This window comes from Glandiceps talaboti, chromosome 6 (assembly GCF_964340395.1).
Source record: "Glandiceps talaboti chromosome 6, keGlaTala1.1, whole genome shotgun sequence".
Classification (NCBI taxonomy): domain Eukaryota; kingdom Metazoa; phylum Hemichordata; class Enteropneusta; family Spengelidae; genus Glandiceps; species Glandiceps talaboti.
Window position 1 is genome coordinate 16,464,146 of NC_135554.1, and position 20,747 is coordinate 16,484,892.

A 20,747-nucleotide genomic window follows, 5' to 3' on the forward strand; every position below is an offset into this window, starting at 1 on the left:
TAGTATTGCCCTTCAAGAAAGCATGCAACAAAGTCTCCCGGTTATGAATAAACACGAATATCACACATGAGACGAGGTCAGAGATAAACTGTGCAAATGAAATATATACAACTTATAATCATAAAGCGAGGATATCGGAACTGATTTGTCTATACTTGAAGGCCTCCGTACCCTTTGACAGTAGCGATAAATCATTACCCTTTCTCCCGCACCCCCACCCCCATCCCGACCCCCATCCCAACTAAAACAACTAAACCATTCTCTTGTCTTGCAGGGGAATATTTTTACTAACCTAGGCTTAAAATCGGGAGATATGATTTCCTTAGTTTACCCCACAATTTAGAGTCAACTAAACATATTCTTTTTCTAGCTGCAAAATACTAACAATTGTATCAAAATTATTATTTAGTAGTGCGTTGGTCACTTTGTATATTTTCCATGTCTTAAAATCTTTGTCTAGAATGTACAGATTTGTATTGAGGACTCAGCAGAAAACAATCCATATACGTTCTGTAAATTGTGACGACAAATTTTGCCTGCATGCAAGTTTATGTTGAATCATTCCAACCACATCGCATAGTCATTGGTTTTACTAAGTTGTTTCGGAAGTCACGGAACTGTAGTCTCGGCCTTCATTTCAGTGCTCATTTCGACATTGTAATGATGTCCGGGAAGTAATGTTACTGTGTTTACGTGGACAGTTTTGCAAGTCCATTTCGGAATCAATCCACAGGGCACATATGCTGACCAGAGGATATTTGGGGGTTGGCTGTGAAGCTTTGGGAGGGGTTTAAAGACATATGTCTATCTGGGATGGGAAGGGGCACACATGCAAAACCACAAAAGCTTCCTTGTCACCACCACCACCACCACCACCACCACCACAACCACCACCACCACCACCACCACCACCACCACCACCACCACCATCATCATCATCATCATCACCACCGTCATCATCAACTATTACACTAACAAAACCGTAGATCGACAATTATTTTTTAACTGCTGGGTATCTTTTTTTTAATTACAAGAGTTTAAAGATCAAGTACATATCACATCACATCACATCACATCACATACTATAAAGTATAATGCTTGTGCGTATAACAGATGTAAATCATTTGATCTATGAAGCTGACGAACAGTTTTGGTAATAATTAGTATAAGTGCAGCAAAATACATCTACTGCATTCGGCAAAACGGACAATAATGGCGAAAGTGAAATCTAAATGTCGTGTACTCTATCTGTATGTAGAAATTATCTAAAAGTATTGTCGTCTGTTTTTCTACACGTAGTAATTATCTCTGGGAAGATTGAGACAAGCATCACATTCACAAGCAACGTGTGCTTCTACATGTCTCTCTATGTCAATACTCTTAGAAGACAAATTGACCATGTCGTATTCACCAGATCTCAATAGTCGTTCAGTACGATCAGCCGACTTATAATCTGAAAGAGAATCAAATACATATATTAAATTACTATTACGATAATTACTATGATGTACTTATATAGTATTTATCATGTCTGTTTGACTGACTGACTGTCTGTCTGTCTGTCTGTCTGTCTGTCTGTCTGTCTGTCTGTTTTCCCCTCACCCTTTAGCTCATTTATGAACACCTGCTTAGTAGTGCAAAATATTACGTCCCTGAATCAGACATATCTCCCGACACTTTATATAGCAGTTGTGACCCCTCCCCTCTCGCTCTCTCTCTCTCTCTCTCTCTCTCTCTCTCTCTCTCTCTCTCTCTCTCTCTCTCTCTCTCTCTCTCTCTCTCTCTCTCTCTCTCTCTCTCTCTCTCTCTCTCGCCCAATATCGTATATTAATATTCTTATCTGATCATCGGAGACCATCCTATGTCATTGGTTTATAATTTAAATGATTGTGTGTTTGACTTACAGTACTGCCATGGCTTATTTTCTTGTAGTTGTTCAAGTATGAAGTTGTAGTTGGGAAGATTGACTTAGTTTGAACAAATACAGAATCATTTCCATCGGTTTACAATCTTTCCCCCCAAAAGAGTTTTGATTCCGTGAACTAATAATGCATGGACGTAATGGCATTGGACAGTGATGTATTAATAACTTTGCAAACAACCCTGGTACTCTGAAGTTTTCATGTCGAAACAAATCTGACATGTCTTTGAAAAGAAAGGTGTATTGAAACAGATAAAAATAATTGTAGGTCAGACATTATGTCATAGATACGACGTACGTGATATCTAAAGTTGTGCGCATTGTTTCCTAAATGTATACGTCCGTTAAGTTATAACGGTTAGTGTGAGAAATGTTGTAGACATACCAGCTGGCATACAGTGGAATCCTACGGACACGGTAACGGTTTGACGGGGTTCACAGCCTCGGATACAATGCTTGACTGGTACAGTACTAAAGCATATTTTATCTTCTCCATTCAAAATCTCCTCTCTGATGTCGAACTTGGGAGTCAGTTTGCAGGCTAAAAACAACAGATTAAAACATGTATTATTATAGTAAGAGGTCTCTGGAAGAAATTATTTTCTGACAACAGCATTTGTGCGTCTCTGAAATGAAAATCGTGACCGTTGTATGACATTTTGAACCTTTTCTCAGTCAATATCAAGGAGGAAAATCACCCATTGTGCAAATACATTAAAATCAATGATAGAATTCAAAATTTTTGCCGAATATTGTATTAACAATATGGAAAAATGAAAGACTGCCGATTTCCTTGAAAACATGATGGCCATCCCCCATTTTTTATCGTTTCAAAATGACAAGGAGCTGTTTTTGCCATGGCAAAGCTTAACTTTGGAAGCGATTCGAATAACTTTCATTTTCATTGAAATTGGTCCCCGACGAAGTGTTCATACTTTGATTACAACCAATGAGAATCGTTACGTATACCTGGGAGTGGACTACAGACAAACACGACATTCACGACACTCACCATCGGTACAGCTTTCTCCGGCAATGATCCAGGAGTGGGCAAAGACGGTAGGGTTAGTTACGACAGTTTGGTCTGGCTGCTTCAATTCATTTGTCTTTTCGTCATTATTGTCGCCACACAGACCGACTGTTTTTGCGTGGAAGATGGGATTAACACGTGTGATGACGTCTTCTCCTGTAAGAGTAAAAAGAGCAGATGTGTGTAGATTACTCTATCATAATTATGAACATTTTCATTAAAATTGTTGATATTTAGGAAAAATGTCGTGAACATAATCAATTTTTTTTAGTCAAAAATTGATGTGAATTCGAACATGGTCATATTTATACAAAAATTGTCACAATCGTTCTTGTGCTTTCACAAATATTGTAAACTTTGTCATTCTTGAAACAAAATTATATAATATTATATATTCTGATGACTTCAAGGACTCAACAAATCACACGAAACACAACTTCAAAATAGTGTTTCTCTGAAATCACGCTTAATGTAGGTGATGTAAAATCCTGAACTCATGACATAACTCTCCAGAACCCCGAGTTTAAGAATCAAAATGCCTTTATTTGCTGATTTGCTGCATGGCGATTATCACACAGGAAAATTATGTGTCATTCCTGTCTAAGTATATTGGAGATTTGACAAAAATGAATCGAGATGTGAGTATGGGACATTTTTTACCTAATTTTTATGAAACTGTTAGTGTCTGGAAAAGTTCTTCTTAATCCAAGTCAAAATAATTAAAGACTGTTCCTTACCGGTGTATGTAATGTCAATTCCGACATTGGCCATAAGAAGTATTTCAGTTGGTGTTTTGACAAGCGTGAGGACATCGGGAATCACGTATTTATCTTCTCGCCATTGGATTGGTCTGTCTTGTACTTTGACGATCATGCTAGGAAGCAGTTCGACTTTGCTGTATGGGATGAAATAACGTAATTAGTGCTAATTAGTAATTAGTGCTACCTGATTTTAATCTGGTGACACATTAAAATGTACACAATAGCGATATCGGTGACTCAATGAAAACGTTTGAGATTAAATATCGATATTTAGAAATTATAGGTACAGACAGACACTCAGACAATGAACAGACTCTGGCACTTATGCACAAACGTAGACACACACATATTTCGATTACACTAACTAACTAACTAACTAACTAACTAATTAACTAATTAACTAACTAACTAACTAACTAACTAACTAACTAACTAACTAACTAAGTAACTAGCTGACTGACTGACTGACTGACTGACTGAATGAATGACTCGCTCACTAACACACATACACACCCACACACACACCCACCCACTCACTCACTCGCTTGAGTGACTCACTCACTCACTCACTCACTCACTCACTCACTCACTCACTCACTCACTCACTCACTCACTCACTCACTCACTCACTCACTCACCCATTCAATTCCACAATATACAAATTTAAGTGACATAATTTCACTGTTTCTAACTGTAGTTAATAACAATTTTTGTGATTGTCTACAGCGTATTTTTTCTGTTCCTGAATGTGAGCCCTAAGAGTATTTCTGATTGGTCTAAACACGCATACTTATTGTTCCTGTCTATAATCAGTAACAACCTTTTCGGTTGGTCTTCAAACATATACTTAACTTTCCTGAATGATAGAATGTAGGCATTAAAAAACAAGTTGATGGTCTAAAGCGTATACTTACTGTTCTTCAATGTGAGCAGTAACAATTTTTTCGGTTGGTTTGTCAATTGGTCTGTGTACAAGAACTAAGAATTTGCTTAGTTTGCTGCCATCTCTAGTCAGAACATGCTTGCAATCTCCAGGTAATTGGTATTGGTAAGTAACGTTATCAAAGGTCTCAAAGTGTGTGCCCATCACCTTGCAGGTAGCTAGATACAATTGCAAGAGAAAAAAAGACAATTTTTAGGGGCACAAACATGGTTTACATGTTCTGGGACGTATTTTTGCTGCATATTATCTCGTAGTATTCTACGTATCGAAGTAAAAAAAAAAAAATTAATTTTTTTTTTTATTTTTTTAATTTTTTTATTTTTTTTTAAAAGTAAAAGTAACCATCAACTCATAAACGATCCGATGACGCAATGTTTATATATACATACACAAAATGTCGAAGAAATTGCTACATTTACATTTAAGTAAACTACTCTTACAATGGCAACTGTAGCTTTATAAAGGGCATGGGTCGACACTGACACTAGCATTAGTTTTTAGGTAAGTATTTTCATTGGAGTAAAACGTTTATAATGTCAGCATGCGCCACGCTACTAAAAAGCCATTTGTCTACAGTAAATGCACTTATTATAAAACACTTCATTGCTCAATCTGATTAAAATCAAATGTAGATGTTGGCTAATCGTTCACTATTATTTTACCTCGGCATTTTTGCTTCGCTTGACCTTCGAGATACGTGAATACGTACTCGTCTTGATGGCCAACGATTAGCCGACATCTACATCGGATTTTAATCAGATTGTTCATTACTGTATAGTAAATTTTCTCTAGTCATTTACAAAAACCGGTAAAATACAAAAACCGGTACAAAAAAATAAAGTTTATACAAATGCAGAGTGTGTTTGTCTAGATTTAACTGGCAATACTTGCAAACAAAAGAATGTTGAATTGTCTTAAAGTCTTAACACGATTTGCTATACATTTCAAGGTACACGTATATATGTGATATTGAAAATGGATCTCTGACGATTTCATACATGTACAAACATTGCTGCGATACACTTTTACGTTCTATCCTGAAGACATGAAGGAGTAATAAGAAATTAGCCTAATGAAAGAGAGTCTGTTATTCTGAGAAAATATATAGTTGTTTTTTCACATTTTAGTCACATTGTTGAAACCATCATTTGAATAAAGACTAAAATGCAGTCGTTGGGGGCGCCCTACAACCTCGGCTGCATTCACGAGGCGCCATCAACCACATTGTCTTATACTCACCCATTTGGTCTTTGACTACCTTCTTCACTTTATGCATTAAAGAGCTCATGGTATCAGTAGGGGTAGAGATTTCAGTTACATCAATAGGTATTGGCAGGGTCATTCCACGTCTGATTATAGTACAAGAAGGTATTTTCATTTCAACATCAATCACATCGGGTTTTTTCAGCACGACAATGGCTTCGATGGTTTTGGGAGTGTTCTCTTCCATTTCCACTTCAGCAACACCCATGTAGTAGACATACCGCTCAATAAAGTTAGTCCACCTGTTAAAATCACAACGACAGCAATTAAGGAAAGACACGGGGTAGTAAAAACGGGAAACGACAACAAATAAATGTATCGGTGGGTAGATCGATTTATGGATGGGTGGGTGGGTGGGTGGCGATATATACTTGGGTAGATAGACGAGCAGAGAGAGAGAGCACGCTAGAAATATGGAGAGAGAGAGAGAGTGAGAGAGTGAGAGAGAGAGTGAGAGGGAGAGAGAGAGAGAGAGAGAGAGAGAGAGATAGAGAGAGAGAGAGAGAGAGCGAGAGAGAGAGAGAGAGAGAGAGAGAGAGAGAGAGAGAGAGATAGAGAGATTCATTTAGATGTATGGATACGTCTGCTTAGATGGTGGTGTCAATATGTTCAATACTTGTATATATATATATATATATATATATATATATATATATATATATATATATATATATATATATATATGTAGAGCAATAACGTATTAAAACTTACATTGAGAGTGGTGCGACAATAGAGTCAGGGATCTTATTGATTTCTGATTTGAACTTAATGGCAGGGTAGGGTTTCATCTTAGTTTCGTAAGATGTTTTGATGTCGTAATCTTTCACTGGAATCTGCATTTCGAGACTACCCTGCTCAATAATGTTGTCGGTCACGAAGTTAATTATTACCATCTTTTCCTCTGCATATAGAAAAAAAAACAGTCAACGAAACATATTGTAAAAGAAGTTTGCCGTGGTAAATGAATGAAGTCGTAATACACATATTAAAATATACATTCCGTCACACAAGATGTATTCTCATGAAATATTCAACATGACTGTAAAGGTTAAAGGTTATATCCATCTGCTATCCTATAAATAACAAGTTCACAATCTTGATAAATTTGTAGCGCAAATTATTTTTTGTCCAAAAATATAAAATGTACTTTCTGAGACTCAATACTTTCTGGATTATTTTCGTGAAAGAATCAGAAGACGTGCATTCTCAAGAAATCGTATCACATCTTTTTTTTTGTAGAAGCAAATAGTTTTGGGATTCGTAATATATTTTCAAAAGAAGAGGAATTTGCATTGAAATATTTTGGCGGCAAGGTGTGTAGTGATCATACGCCCTCACCTGTGCTGATCTTTTCAAGAACAATATCGAGGCGTTTTGTTGGTGTCTTGGCATTATATTTGACACTCATCTCGACACCTGTAGTACGTTGTGCACCAATTGCTTCCAGTTTGACGATGGTGTCGATTTCAACCTTTATAGATTGCATAGTAATGGGGATGATGTTTTCCACTGAGAATTGGATACTTTTGGGTTGGTCAGTGGCTGAAAAAGTAGAGGAAAATAGAAGAGGGAAAATACTAGAGGTTAATTACTGTCATAGGATAGAATTCGATAAGTACTTGTTATAAAAAAAAGTGGGTTTAGTATCAATTGAAGGGATACTTTAAACACAGTTCCATGTGATAAAGAAAAGTATGCTGAGAATTTTTTTTATCATTATTTGAAAATATTCAAAATAAATCTTAATTTTCCAATAATTTGTAAATCCTACTGAGAAAATAGTCAATGACACATAAAGTTAAAAGTCTTTTGGTGTATTTTTTGAAAATTAAGATTATTCTTAAATTAGAAGAAGTATATAAAATTGAGAAGATGGAAAGCGGTCTTTGACCGTAAATGATCACGTAAAAATAACATCTCGAGAATCAAGAGAGGTTGATGTATTTTGCAAAATAATGCCACGCAAAATGCGAGATTCACCGGGAAGTCTCACAGGTATGACGTCAGACGTTACTGGGGTATATGTTCTTATGATTTCTAACAATGGAACAGCTGACGTCAAGTAGTACTACCCATGACCTATGACATGACATTTCCATTACCTGGCATCAGACGGCTCTCAAACCAATATGGACCAGTCATTGGTGGGTATGGTGCGTTAGCATAACCAGCAACCGATGGGTACTCTACATCAGCACAATATTCAAAACCTGCTACTTCCTTCAACATTTCAAGACATATCTCCTTTTTCTGTTTCCGAAAAGAAATAAAGTCACTCTGTGTAGACCTTTTTCCCCGTCCTGTTAAGACTTGGCTTCGTGCCAGCTCATGTACAGAGTAGGGTAAACATTCTATAAAAAGATGACTTTTTTTAAAACTTTAACACTTTTGTTTGTAGGAAAAAATGAAATATCTTATAACTGTAGATTTTTGCGAACATAAAAATATTCCCTCTGCAGCCCTTCTTTCATGGATGAATCTTCAACTAATATGTTTGTGATTCATTATCACTTTTTTCTTTAAAATGACAAAGCCCCTTCCAACCTTAACAAAAGGCAAAAAATATCGAAGTTGGACATTTGAGCGCTCGAGACAGACATGCATATTGTCTTGTTATTGTTTGACACATTGGCGGATTGATGATGCAGAGAAATAACTAATTTAATCATACCATCATACGTGGTTCCTCAACTGTTTTTTTCATTGGTGGAGAAATGATGCTGATACGTCCATACAGCTCACGTGGAGATTTTGTAAATGTAAAGATGTTTGAACTAGAAGAAATCATAAAAAAAAACACGATCCGTAACTGTCAGAAATCATGTCAACAAGCTTGGTAACTGTCACGAACCATGTCATAACGCTCCGTAACTGTCTCTTTAGGGAAAACAATAAAGATGAGTTAAAATACGTACCTGAATACCATGAGTTCACGGGGGGTCTTGATAGGGTCAAAATTGATGAAGTATTTTTGATGTGCAAGGTCAAGGTTCATCTCACCAATCAATGGAATGTTGCTCTTCATTTTCATTGCTATGCCAACGCCTGTCTGAACCAAGATGGCGTCCACACCCATACGTACTTGAATATGAATGGCATCACTGAAATTAGAATATATTACAATTATTTATTTATTTAATCATTCATACAACTACTTATTCATCCAATTGTTCAGTATTTTTTATCATTCATTCAGTGCACAAAAACAATGAATTGTTTTGTCATTTTTCCAGTGAAAAAAATGGGCCACGTTCGCGATTAAAAGTTTACAATTGTTACTCCGCAGTTTTCTAACGAAGTGAATATAAATCAATTGATGAGTAGTGCTGTGAATAAACGACTATTTACGGTGATGTTTTACTCACTTCTTAACAAATTGAGCTTCCGCCTTGATTCCAGTTAAACTTTCTGTCATATAGTGTGACTCTCTGTATCTTTGTTGTCTGCTGACGGGTTTTGGACGATGGTGCATGTCGAATTCGAATTCTCCGCTGTTGTGACTACGTGGTGGGGTTTCTTGCCACCAATGTTCTTCACTGCTATAGTGCTCATTACTCTCTTCCTCACTGCTGCTTGGTTTAACATGCATATCTGGATCGCGAATCATGGTTGCTGAAGCTATAACAAACCAGGTGATTTCAATATTTTAAGTCAATACTCCAAAAAAACCACACTTATACCTCCTTCCCCCGAACACTGGGGGTCCCTTATCAAACTTATGCCCCCTCCTCCAAATACTGAGGCTTTTTATCAAACCTATACCCTCTTCCGAAAACTGGAGATTTGTATTAAATGTACATCCTCCTCCTCTGAACACAATGTTAAATTTGTACCGCCATCCTCCTAGCACTGGAGCTTTTCACTGTATGCACTCCTAGTTTTATCCGCGCTGCAAAACGACTAACACTTGGTGTGCAAGTCACACTAAGCAAAAACCATGCAAACTAGATTGTGTCATTTTAACAAGTCGGTATGGCAACGCATGCGTAAAACAAAGTGAAATGTTGTCTTATAGGCGGGGAACCCGAATGACAAAAAAACTTATCGAATATCACGATGAACACACAATCATTGACATTCAATAAATGGCTTTACTTACTGCTTGTTTTCATTGTACTGATCCATGATGACATCAAGTGAAGGTGAAGTGGAAGACCAAGAATACTGGGCTCAAAAATACTAATTTCAAACAGAGGCATTGCCTTCAACCAGTTGTAAGACAAACCTTCACGAAGTTTGCGTTCAATTTTTTCAAAGTCGAGACCAAGAGATCCAGCCTGTTATCAAATAAATGAAGACTTGAGAGTTTTGTGCATATATCGAATATTCACATAAAAACAGTTGGTATAGTGTAATGTTAATTCATTATTTATTTTTAAAATATGCATTACATCTTATGTAGGGTCGACAGCTTTATGCATTACACGAAGGGGAATTTTTGGTGCATCTAAAAAATGACGTCATCCAAATGACGTCATCAAATCATTCATTCTGTTTGCCGAACTGTTACAGATAAGGAGTACGTACAATACAGAGGCCTAATTCTTGCCAATGTCTCTTTACCACAGGGAAAGAACGATTTACAGGTTTAGAATTGATACAGGTTTTATAACGGATTGAACGAAGCAATGTTAATAAAAAACGCGTTCTATCACTTGAGAAAAGATACTTCAAACACCATCTCTCAAACCAAGGTCGCGGGTCAAGCAAATATTACATTATGATACTACGTATAGTATGTTGCTATGGAAGAGTTTGGATAGATAACTATATATAAGGCATTCATATACTTTGAGAGAAAACTCGATAGCGACAACTATGTAGAACGAAAAATGGCGATGTGTTAAGATGCAATAGTGTTTTTCAATGTTCCTACCTTTACTATGTCGAGGAGTACAGTTTTGTCAAGTTCAAAGAGGTACAGTTCATTTCCGAAAAGTCGTACATACAAGTGGCCCAATAGTTCAGTTTCTTGTTCCTTGGTTGGCTTGTATTTGTACAGCTGTAAACATATCAATAGAAATGGTAAATACTTTAAAATTAAATATATTAACAGGTTTCCTGTAAAAATGGTCATTAAAAAGGAAAATCTACAACTTTCTTTGAGCTCCCATTGGTTAGTTCTTACACGGTACAATTTGATATTGCATTAGGTATTGGAAGTTACTTACTACCAGAACGCTATGGGGGGGGGGGTATTTTGATTGTTTTTTTTTTGTAAAAATGGCAACTTCAAGACTGAAAAATTGATCAGATTCGTAAAGAAAGATGCCATATATTCAATAATAATCCTAGTGAAAATCACATACAATTTACAAGGATGCGCAGATTAGCTAATGGGGAGATAACAATTTATCTCAATTTTCTGAGGAAATAAATTGACCGATTCACACTTTTACGATGAGATTCGATAGTTAACTTCACCAGAGTGTATTATCACTTACTCTGTTTATGAGGTGCTCTACTTCATCCCTGGTTTCAAATTCTTCACTTGAGATGGGTGGACGACGGCTTTTTTTGATCATGTCCATCATATTCTTGTGTTTCTTGAACATGCTCTGTGGTTCCGTCATATTTTCAATTAATCGTTGAATACCTTCAGCTCTAATACCAATCTGGTTGGAATAACAAATTGGATTATGACATACTCGAAGTTTTATTCATTTAAAAAAAGAAGATAATTAGATAGACATAAAGCATTGATTGATTTCAATCCATATTAGAGGGGTGGACATTTTCATTCATATAATGAAAAAAAAAGATTTTGTGAACTTTGCAGTTTATATGCCAATGAGGAGCATTGCTGTACAACTTTGAATCCCGGTTTTGAATACACCTGCTACTCTTACGTCACCGGTTTTGAATACACCTGCTACTCTTACGTCACCGGTTTTTGAATACACCTGCTACTCTTACGTCATCATTCATCAAGAAATCCGTGTATCTTCACTTTACGACCCACGATTCTTTCACCACTCGTCACCTGAAAACGTTCAACATACCTCCAAAACGTTGACGACGTATCCTCCAATGTTCATGTTAACTTTAGTGTGCACATGTCGTGGCATGAAACTGGCTGGGTGCTTAATGATATGGAAATCTACAGAACCACCCATGTTCATCGTTTCTGTAAAGACAAATTTTTGGGTCAGTTCAAAGTTGCAACGGGATCCTTTTTTGAAACTGGTTCCTTAGCTATAATAACTAACTTCTCTCACTGTACACCATGAGGTGTATTGACTTGCCTATAGGTAAAGTTGTATGACTGTGGAATTGCACACATAACACGGTAAAGAAAACAAAGTGAAACTCCGCCTTACGACACGGATCCTAAAATCAGAGCCTCCATCCATCAGAACACTGAATATTCAACGAGCACTATCATATATTGTTATCCAAGCAAGTCAAACTAACACGGAGTCTCTGCTTTTCTCAAGATTTAAACCTGTCACTACACTACCTGTGAAGAAAACCGACCAATGATTTACAGGTGTACTATTTGAAGAATGTATATCTGGTTGCTTGATAAAATGTACTACTTTTAGCCAGTACAAGTCAAGAGAGTTGAGTTTTAGTATAAAAGAAATCGTACAAATGGTTATCTTGGTTTCCTCCTCATTGGTTTATGATAGTGAAGACTCTAAAGTATATAAAAAAGAAGTATCCTTACGACTGAACATGGATAAGTGAAGGCCTTTTGAGAAACGAGCTGTGAGTTCTGGTCTGAGCTTGGCGAAACGAAGAGCGATCTTACAAGCACGGGCACTGGAAATGCAAATGAAATATTGAGATTTAGTCATAGACAAGTAAATCAGATTACTATGAAAGGTTCCTCGGCAGCCAACGTTGTATGATTGTTGCAGAACTTTACAGCTTATATACGATTACAAACGCTGGGATGAAATCGATTCACAGGACGGATGATATTTCATTTGTCTGTATGTAAGTATATTGTGGTCAAAAACCTACCATGCAATGATTATTCATCTAAGTTCAAACATTTAGTAAGTTGAGTTTTTAATACGTCACAGCTAAGTTTGTGTCCAACATTGAAAGTTAATTCTATTTTGAAAACTACTATACTTACGTTGGAAGTTTCTCAGGTGCAGTGCTGTTAGCCAGGGAGTTGATGTGACTGAAGATAAAGGAAGCGACTTGGTTGCTGGTTTCAATCTTCAGTTGCTGTGCAATCACTATTACGGTTGGTACGGATGGTTTGGTCTCAAACAGGATGACACAGGAGATAATACGAACTTCGGGGTCAAACTTGGGGTTCAGTAAAATTGGCAAGAGCAATGTGCGTACTTGGGTTGGATACATGGGGGCGATCTTTCTCAAAGCCTCAATAGCAACTGATTGAATTCTGACGTTGAGCTGTTCGGGTTTCTTGAAAAGTTTTCTTATCCATGGTACCAAGTCGACGGTTCCAGCATTGCCCATGGCCTTCAGAACAACCTCCTTTTCGGTGGTGTTTGGAGCACTTTCGTATTTGTTGATCAAAACCTGTGATATTTTGAGAATGTTCATTTAATAACAGAAAATCAAACCATTAATACAAATGAGAACGAAATGAAATTGACAGTTGGACGTGATAGTTTGTGAATTGAATAGATTTAACTGTTTCATACGTTTGGTTTTAGGTTAACAGCTAATCAAAGCACGTCATACTATGTATATGTACGGGTATATGCAGTCTGTAAGGTACATGTATGCCTTGATGGGGCGCCCTCACACATTGGTCAACCCCTTTCGCAGAGCAGGCCGGTGAGGACGGAGCGACACGACGTAACTTTTAGTCTAGATACCACAGTGTGACTATGACACTGTTGGAGTTACTCCCCAGGATAAGATGGGAAATTACTGCTACAACTATTTTTTTGGAATTACTCACCTCGATAAGACTAGCCGGGCAAGAAGTCTTGTTGTGGCAGAAGTTGTGAATCAGACTACCAAAAGAAAGCATTGCAATTCTTCTGGCTGGTGTAAACTCAGCAATAATAGGGTCCTCAATCATCATCTGATCAAAGAAAAAAAAAATCAGTTCAAATTTACAAAATTAACCTTTCATTATACCGCAAATATTGGAAACTTAACTTTTTTATGAAATTTTTTCAAAATATTATCACCTTTTGATAAGGCCTTGTTTATTATACTAATTGAAAATGCCTGTCAGATGTGCATGCGTTAAAATCTTACAACATGAAAAAGACAAGTACTGTAACTTGACACAAATACTTTTTACTTACAGTTGGATAAGTATAATTGTAAATAGTCTAGAGACCTGCCCAATAGTGATTGTCACAAGCTACGGTTTTCTTTTATAGCTTGTAATGAATATATCTCTGGGTTAAATTGTACAGCGCAGCTTGTCACACGTTTTAAATCAACACTTGTAGAATTTGAAGTCTGCAATGTGGTTGTACTTTCACTTTTTTAAGTGGGGTCGGGAGGTTTCGACCTCCGACTTGAATTCAGGATGTATTGTATTCCTTAGATTTGGCCTCCTAACACTGACTTGCACTGAGTTTAGTAGAGTTGTGGGATTTTCAGGCAAAAATTAATATATATTCCATATTTTCTGTTCAAAGAGAATAACTTGGCTTGTGCATTGTATAATGTCTCGTGTAAGCATAGTGATATCAATAGGATGTATGCATGGATGACCGCCTTACCTCGACACGGTTGATCATTTCCAGAGTAGGACGTGGAATAAAGGCCAATCCTGTCAACAGGCATGCTGTGTTTTCTCTGACGATGCTTGGGTTAGCCTTAATGATGTCATGGATTGCCTCAATGGATTCCAGAGTACCAACAATTGGCAGAGTGTCAATCAAGAATTTCCTATGAAAGAGTTGAAAAGAAGAAATACATGTAATGTATAGCTGAGAAATAAAAGCTGAAATTAGAATCAGTTACAGTGATAAGCCGCTTTAAGTAGTTCACAACTTTAAACATAGAAGCTCAATACGGATATGTGTCTGTAAGTGAAACCATCGAGGTATGTGTTCAATCCAGCGGTCTTTTGCAAAATGTGTCAAATCGATCAAATATTGTAAATTAATACCTGTAGGCTAGTTTGACGGACAGTTCGTTCCAAATTTCCATGATCATTTGCTTCTCTGCCTGACGAAGATATTGAAGCAAAGTAATCCAATGTCCTGGACTCTCAATGGAAATGTCGTCAAAGCTCATATTGTCCACGATAGTGTTCAATACTGTGGTGATCTGTTGGTAAAGGTCAAAGGTTAGTTTTACATCTGAGCGCGTTGTTGTTGTTGTGATGAATTCTTTAAAAAAATGCCACAACTTTTGCAAATAATGAAACATGTAAATGTATTTCATTGGCAATTCAACAGGTAAATAATCAATGATTGAAGGTGTGAACTGATATTGTAAACTAGGTCGTTGCATTTGATAGATTTGGCTTATGGAGATGACTGGGTAAAGATGGGAGATTGATCCCGAAACTAAATGCTTTGTGTAAAAGCACATCAGTGCTTTTCCCTTCGTAAAGCCAACAATGTATATAGTATTTTGACATGCTATGGTAAACCTACCTCTTGTTTAGTAACAGTGAGCTGTTTTGCGGGCACTATGCTTTCTGGAGTTTTGAACATAATATCACCACGGTTAGCCATGTCAATAGATGGTATCGTGTCGGCTGAAGCTTTGTTGACAAAACGAAGCTGTTGCCTAGGAAACAAACAAACAAGCAAAGCGAAAGATATTATGGTTTGACAAAATTAAGTAAAGATACGACAACTGTAGCTAACATAACCCGATAAAACAGGCATATATCATATCACGACCTTAGCATCACATCACATCACATCACATCACATCACATCACATCACATCACACCACATCACATCACATCACATCACATCACGTCACATCACATCGCATCACATGACATCACATCACGTAACATCACATCACACCACATCGCATCACATGACATCACATCACGTCACACCACACCACGTTGCGTTTTATCATGTACACGTTCTTTAAGTTGAATATATTCACATGCATCACGTGACGTTGCCATGGGAATGTGAAATCCTACTTGATACAATACATAATAGTTTGCGATCTGAGCTGGCCATACTGATGTATAAGGACTGAGGGATTATCTGTAGATACGACAATGTCTCATCCGGGATAGTCGTATGTAGTTACAAACAAACAAACAAACAAACAAACAAACAAACAAACAAACAGACAAATTGTTTACAGCAGTAACTAATATCTAGGTCTACTCACGGAATATTTCAAGTTTCCCCACGATGTACCATTCAAGATGGTGGACTTACAAGTCCTGCTAGAATTGTGTTAATTTAGAGAGGTAGAATATGAAGTATTTGAGTATTTAATATTTATACCTGATTGTTGTTTCAACGCTGCCACCTTGCTCAGAGAAAAGAGTAAAAACATGTTCCTCTTCACCCATAGCTTCTTGAATGATAAGGCCTTTGCCATATTCAGTCATGTTGTATCTGAAGACGGCGGCTGCACGATGGTTAGGTGTCTGTGATGTGAAACAAGCACAGCCAGAGATAATAAGAAATACATTGTTATTTGCATCAAATGTGTGACAAATGTTTCGTCAGGAAAAACTTCAACTTTTTCCATGAATATGACCAATATTCCGAAAATGACGTATTAAAGAGATACAGTTGGCTGTTTTAGACTTTGTCAATGTCGACACTTGAAAATATTTTTAAAAAAAACAACACTTTTGAATGTAAGAAAGAACAATACTCATATGCGTTCCAACCTGCTGTAAGAATGAAATATTTGTACGACTACCAACCTGTTGTTCTGTTAATACATAAGGAACACGGATATGGTTCAGAATTGTAACTGGACGTTCAATACAGGTATCGTAATGTTTCGTCTTCACCACTTGAACCATGTCTTCAAGGTCAACAATAGCGTAAGCTGTCTCACAGATTCCACCAATGCCAAGCTATTGAGGAGGAGAAGAAGAACAATCATCGTTGATGGCGCTACTTCAATGAGAAGGATCTAAGCTTGTAATGGTTGTGAGAGTTGCATAAATAGTATTCAAACACTACTCCTAATACATACACACAGTCAGACAGTATTTTCTGACACAAGCACGAAATATTTGTTTCTCCTGTCTAGCGATGCGGTAACCAGTCAGTCAAGGTATATTTCTAAAACAAAGTATCCCTCTCACACAGACACAGACACAGACACAGACACAGACATACATACATACATACATACATACATACATACATACATACATACATACATACCGGGTACATACATACATACATACATACATACATACAGACAGACAGACAGACAGACAGACAGACAGACAGACAGACACACACACACACACACACACACAGCTCCCCATCATATAATTGTTGATGGACCTCAACATTGCAATAAAGCTGTTATGTTCCAAACATAATGGGAATGTTGCCAAAAATAATGGGAATGTTGCCTTACCTCTTGTGCTTTGAAGTAATTCTCGGTAGATTTTAAGTTGACGTGCAACATGTTGATGATACCACGGTGGATGTTAAGAACGGGTTCTGGAAGATCGCTTGGAGCAAAGATCTGACCGACCTGTGAATGTAATACAAAAAGTATTCAGTTTGAAGGTTGTCGTAAAAGGCAAATTGTTTATTTACAAAAAAATGAGATTTCTAGTAAACTTGATATAGCAACAAAGAAAATGTAGCTTTCGAGGTACTTTGGCTTACTACGTTTTTTTAAAAAAAAAGTGTGTAAATACTATCTCCAACTGGTTTAGATACGTGCAGAGCTCACAACTTGACTACATTAATTTCCATATCTTGTACCAGACTTCGATAATTTTCTTCGATCTGGCTGCATTACGTTTCACAGACAGCTTACAATTCCCTTGATTGGTGCGACCCTTTAAACATCCAATGTCATATGATGACTTTGACTGATAATGCAGGGTGTCATATGAGTATTTTGAAGTAGCATGTTGTATGGTACTACACAAACTAACAAAGAATAAAGGTCCTACATACTAATTTGACTTGACAAATAAAGGCTTACCACACCATTCTGGTATTCAAAAATGATTGGTTTTTCGATGTCTGGTGCCAATTTAGTGGTCAGCTGTTCAGACTTCTTGAACTGAGTGGTTGGCCAAGTACCATTGAAGGTTGCTATCTCTGGTACACGAACCTTTCGAGGTAATCACATAGATACATGACCACAATTAGTTCAATTTAATAGATACACATATAATTTAAATAAAATAGAATCAAAGAGTAAACAGACAGAAATCAAATTTCAACAAACAGCACATTAAACAGTGGATGAATATTTTATGAGTGAATAAAAAAAATAAAACAATATACCACCATAACAGAAACATACAAAAAAACACACACACACACACACGCACACACACAAACACACACACACACACACACACACACACAATTTAAAAAAGAATCTAAATGATATAACAGAACAGAACAGAACAGAACAGCAGAACAGAACAGAACAGAACAGAACAGAACAGACCAGACCAAAACAGAACAGAACATAACAGAACAGAACATACTATAACATAACATAACATAACATAACATAACATAAAATAATATAACACTACATAATATCTAGCGCATTTAAATTCTTGGTGGAAAGACACATTAATTGTACAGTTCTATCAGGCTTGAATGTTCACTGTTTGGTCATTGATTTCCAGATTGTAACGTAAAGGGTACATTATGGATTTTGTACATACTAAAATAAGTTGGAGTGATAACACATGTACGATGTACAGTGAACAACTTAAAACATCATAAATATAAGAGAAAAAGGAAAGAGATACTAAGAAATAGATGAAAGAGAAAAATTACTTTCAAAAGCATTCGTCCCTCGTCGACGACGCTGATATCGAGTTTTGCCGACACCTTCAGGCCAGAGTTCATACTAGTAGATCTAGGGACACCGCTGAGGGTGAAACCCTCGTATTCGTACACATACTTCTTGCCGACCTCATACTTGATTGGGTCTAAAAAAAAAAGTAAGAAATTTAACAAAGTGGTACTTGTCATAACCAGCTTCATGTTGGGAATTCGATGATTTATTTACCAAGATTTGAGATCTAACACTTGGAGAAAGGTCAGATTTGTTCAAAACGATTAAAATGCATTCTAATTTGAGGGTGTAACTTTGTAACGTCTTTGCTTTGAGTGTACGACGTCGAAAGTATCGGCGTTGATGGAATATTAGAACCAGTAACACTGTGACTCTATTTTCGCACTGTTGTGAATACGTGACAGTCTTAGGCCTATCTGTATAATTAACAACATCCATACATTACGTTTAATATGAATGATTTTTACAATCCGAGCTTACAACTTTTACTACAGTAGATTTCTCATGAGTAACATTCGTCACCAAACGGTTGATGGACTTGAATCTGTTCGAATTTCGAAAGTTTAAAAAATTACGATTCTAGAGCTATGAGAGAAATGTAATTTGATACGACGGAACAAGCTATTTCTTACCTTGAACCGCGTCTATGTCGTCCACAGAATGGGTAGGTAAGATGTTGGGGGGAAAAGAAAAAAAGAAAAAAGAAAAAGTACAAAGTTAGAGACAAGATGTAAAAACACCAACATGTATCAATGCTTTCGCTAGGTTTTTTACACAATAAAAAAAGCGCAGGAGTAGATACAAAACCATACATATAATACATACAAAAATATTCCTTAAAGAGTCAAGGTTCTGTAAAATACCAAACTCTTTGTAATATATTAAAAAGAATTCCACAACCAGTTTCTTCTCTTTTGTTGTATTTTTAAGCTGACACACTATTTCATCAAAGCCAAACTTCAAATTGGCAGTCTCTTCCACAAGAACAAATCTACGTATAGTATGTCATACACGTACCAAGCATTCATGATCGTCAGACTCTGTAAAAAAAACAAACACGGACTTTAAAATATACTTACATGCGACGGCCAAAGCTGCGAGGAAAACCAAAATCTTCATGACTGCTGTACCGTTCTTCGTTCGCGTACGGTAATGAGGTAATCATCGGCACGCATACCCTTTTTATAGAGATTTCATGGACAATTAAGTGACCAAAAGTCGATTTTTTTGGAACAATTACCAATAAATCTACGTCAATGAACGCTTCGCGGAGATAGCTCCCGAGCTATCGATTGTGAGTGAAGACGTTGGGCAAGTAGCCAACTCTTTCTTCGTAGAACAAAGTCAAAGAAGACAACAACGACACGTACTTTGTGTTATCTCCCTCAAAATTCAGTGGTCAGCAAAAAACATTAAGTTATCTGAGTTTAAATTTTTGAGACAAGAAAAACAAGAAAAAAAGTTCACTAAGTGGATGACGAATGTCAAGAAAATGGTCGTTTTAAGTTCTTTTCACGAGCAACATTTATTTAAACCACAGTCTACTCTGTACTGGATAAGGACACATTCAGCATTCTTTACGACCACAAAGCAAAAAATTTGGCAAATTTCTCTTTCACACTTTTAATCTGATAATACACGTAATATATGGCTAAAATAGCCAAATTGTCATTTCAAGGAACTTTAGGTAACGATGCACAAAATTCTTTCCATACATTTTGAAAATTCGGTCTTAAAAATCAGCTTATTACTGTTTTGATTGAAAATTGATAAGAAATTGTTTCGTCCCAGTTCCATTAATCAATTACAATCAAGAATTATAGAGTTGTAATATTTGCATCATATGGAGAGAGAGAGAGAGAGAGAGAGAGAGAGAGAGAGAGAGAGAGAGAGAGAGAGAGAGAGAGAGAGAGAGA

The 20,747-nt window shown here is 36.7% G+C and overlaps 1 protein-coding gene across 1 annotated transcript; it reads right to left on the reverse strand.

Annotated features, from left to right (window-relative positions):
- Window positions 1-1,192: 1,192 nt before the first annotated feature.
- LOC144436908 (vitellogenin-like) lies at window positions 1,193-19,950 on the reverse strand. Its single transcript, XM_078125770.1, has 28 exons — window positions 19,911-19,950; window positions 18,810-18,964; window positions 17,992-18,123; window positions 17,410-17,529; window positions 16,736-16,891; window positions 16,305-16,450; window positions 15,476-15,611; window positions 14,983-15,143; window positions 14,591-14,759; window positions 13,810-13,935; window positions 13,006-13,421; window positions 12,589-12,683; window positions 11,921-12,045; window positions 11,384-11,533; window positions 10,795-10,920; window positions 10,018-10,195; window positions 9,284-9,536; window positions 8,834-9,019; window positions 8,590-8,692; window positions 8,021-8,168; window positions 7,257-7,460; window positions 6,630-6,819; window positions 5,895-6,160; window positions 4,627-4,834; window positions 3,689-3,846; window positions 2,934-3,107; window positions 2,307-2,462; window positions 1,193-1,453 (listed from the first exon to the last, which is right to left on the reverse strand). Exons 1-28 carry the CDS (start codon window positions 19,948-19,950, stop codon window positions 1,290-1,292), a joined length of 4,641 nt encoding a protein of 1,546 aa, XP_077981896.1. The 3' UTR covers window positions 1,193-1,289.
- Window positions 19,951-20,747: the final 797 nt, after the last annotated feature.

Excerpts from the sequence above, each read along its gene's own strand:
- LOC144436908 (XM_078125770.1), bottom strand. The coding sequence starts at position 19,950 with ATGAAGATTTTGGTTTTCCTCGCAGCTTTGGCCGTCGCAT. Across the intron at positions 10,196-10,794 it reads TACTCCTCGACATAGTAAAG|GCTGGATCTCTTGGTCTCGA; the intron begins GTAGGAACATTG and ends ATTTGATAACAG. Across the intron at positions 9,020-9,283 it reads GAAGCTCAATTTGTTAAGAA|TGATGCCATTCATATTCAAG; the intron begins GTGAGTAAAACA and ends TTCTAATTTCAG.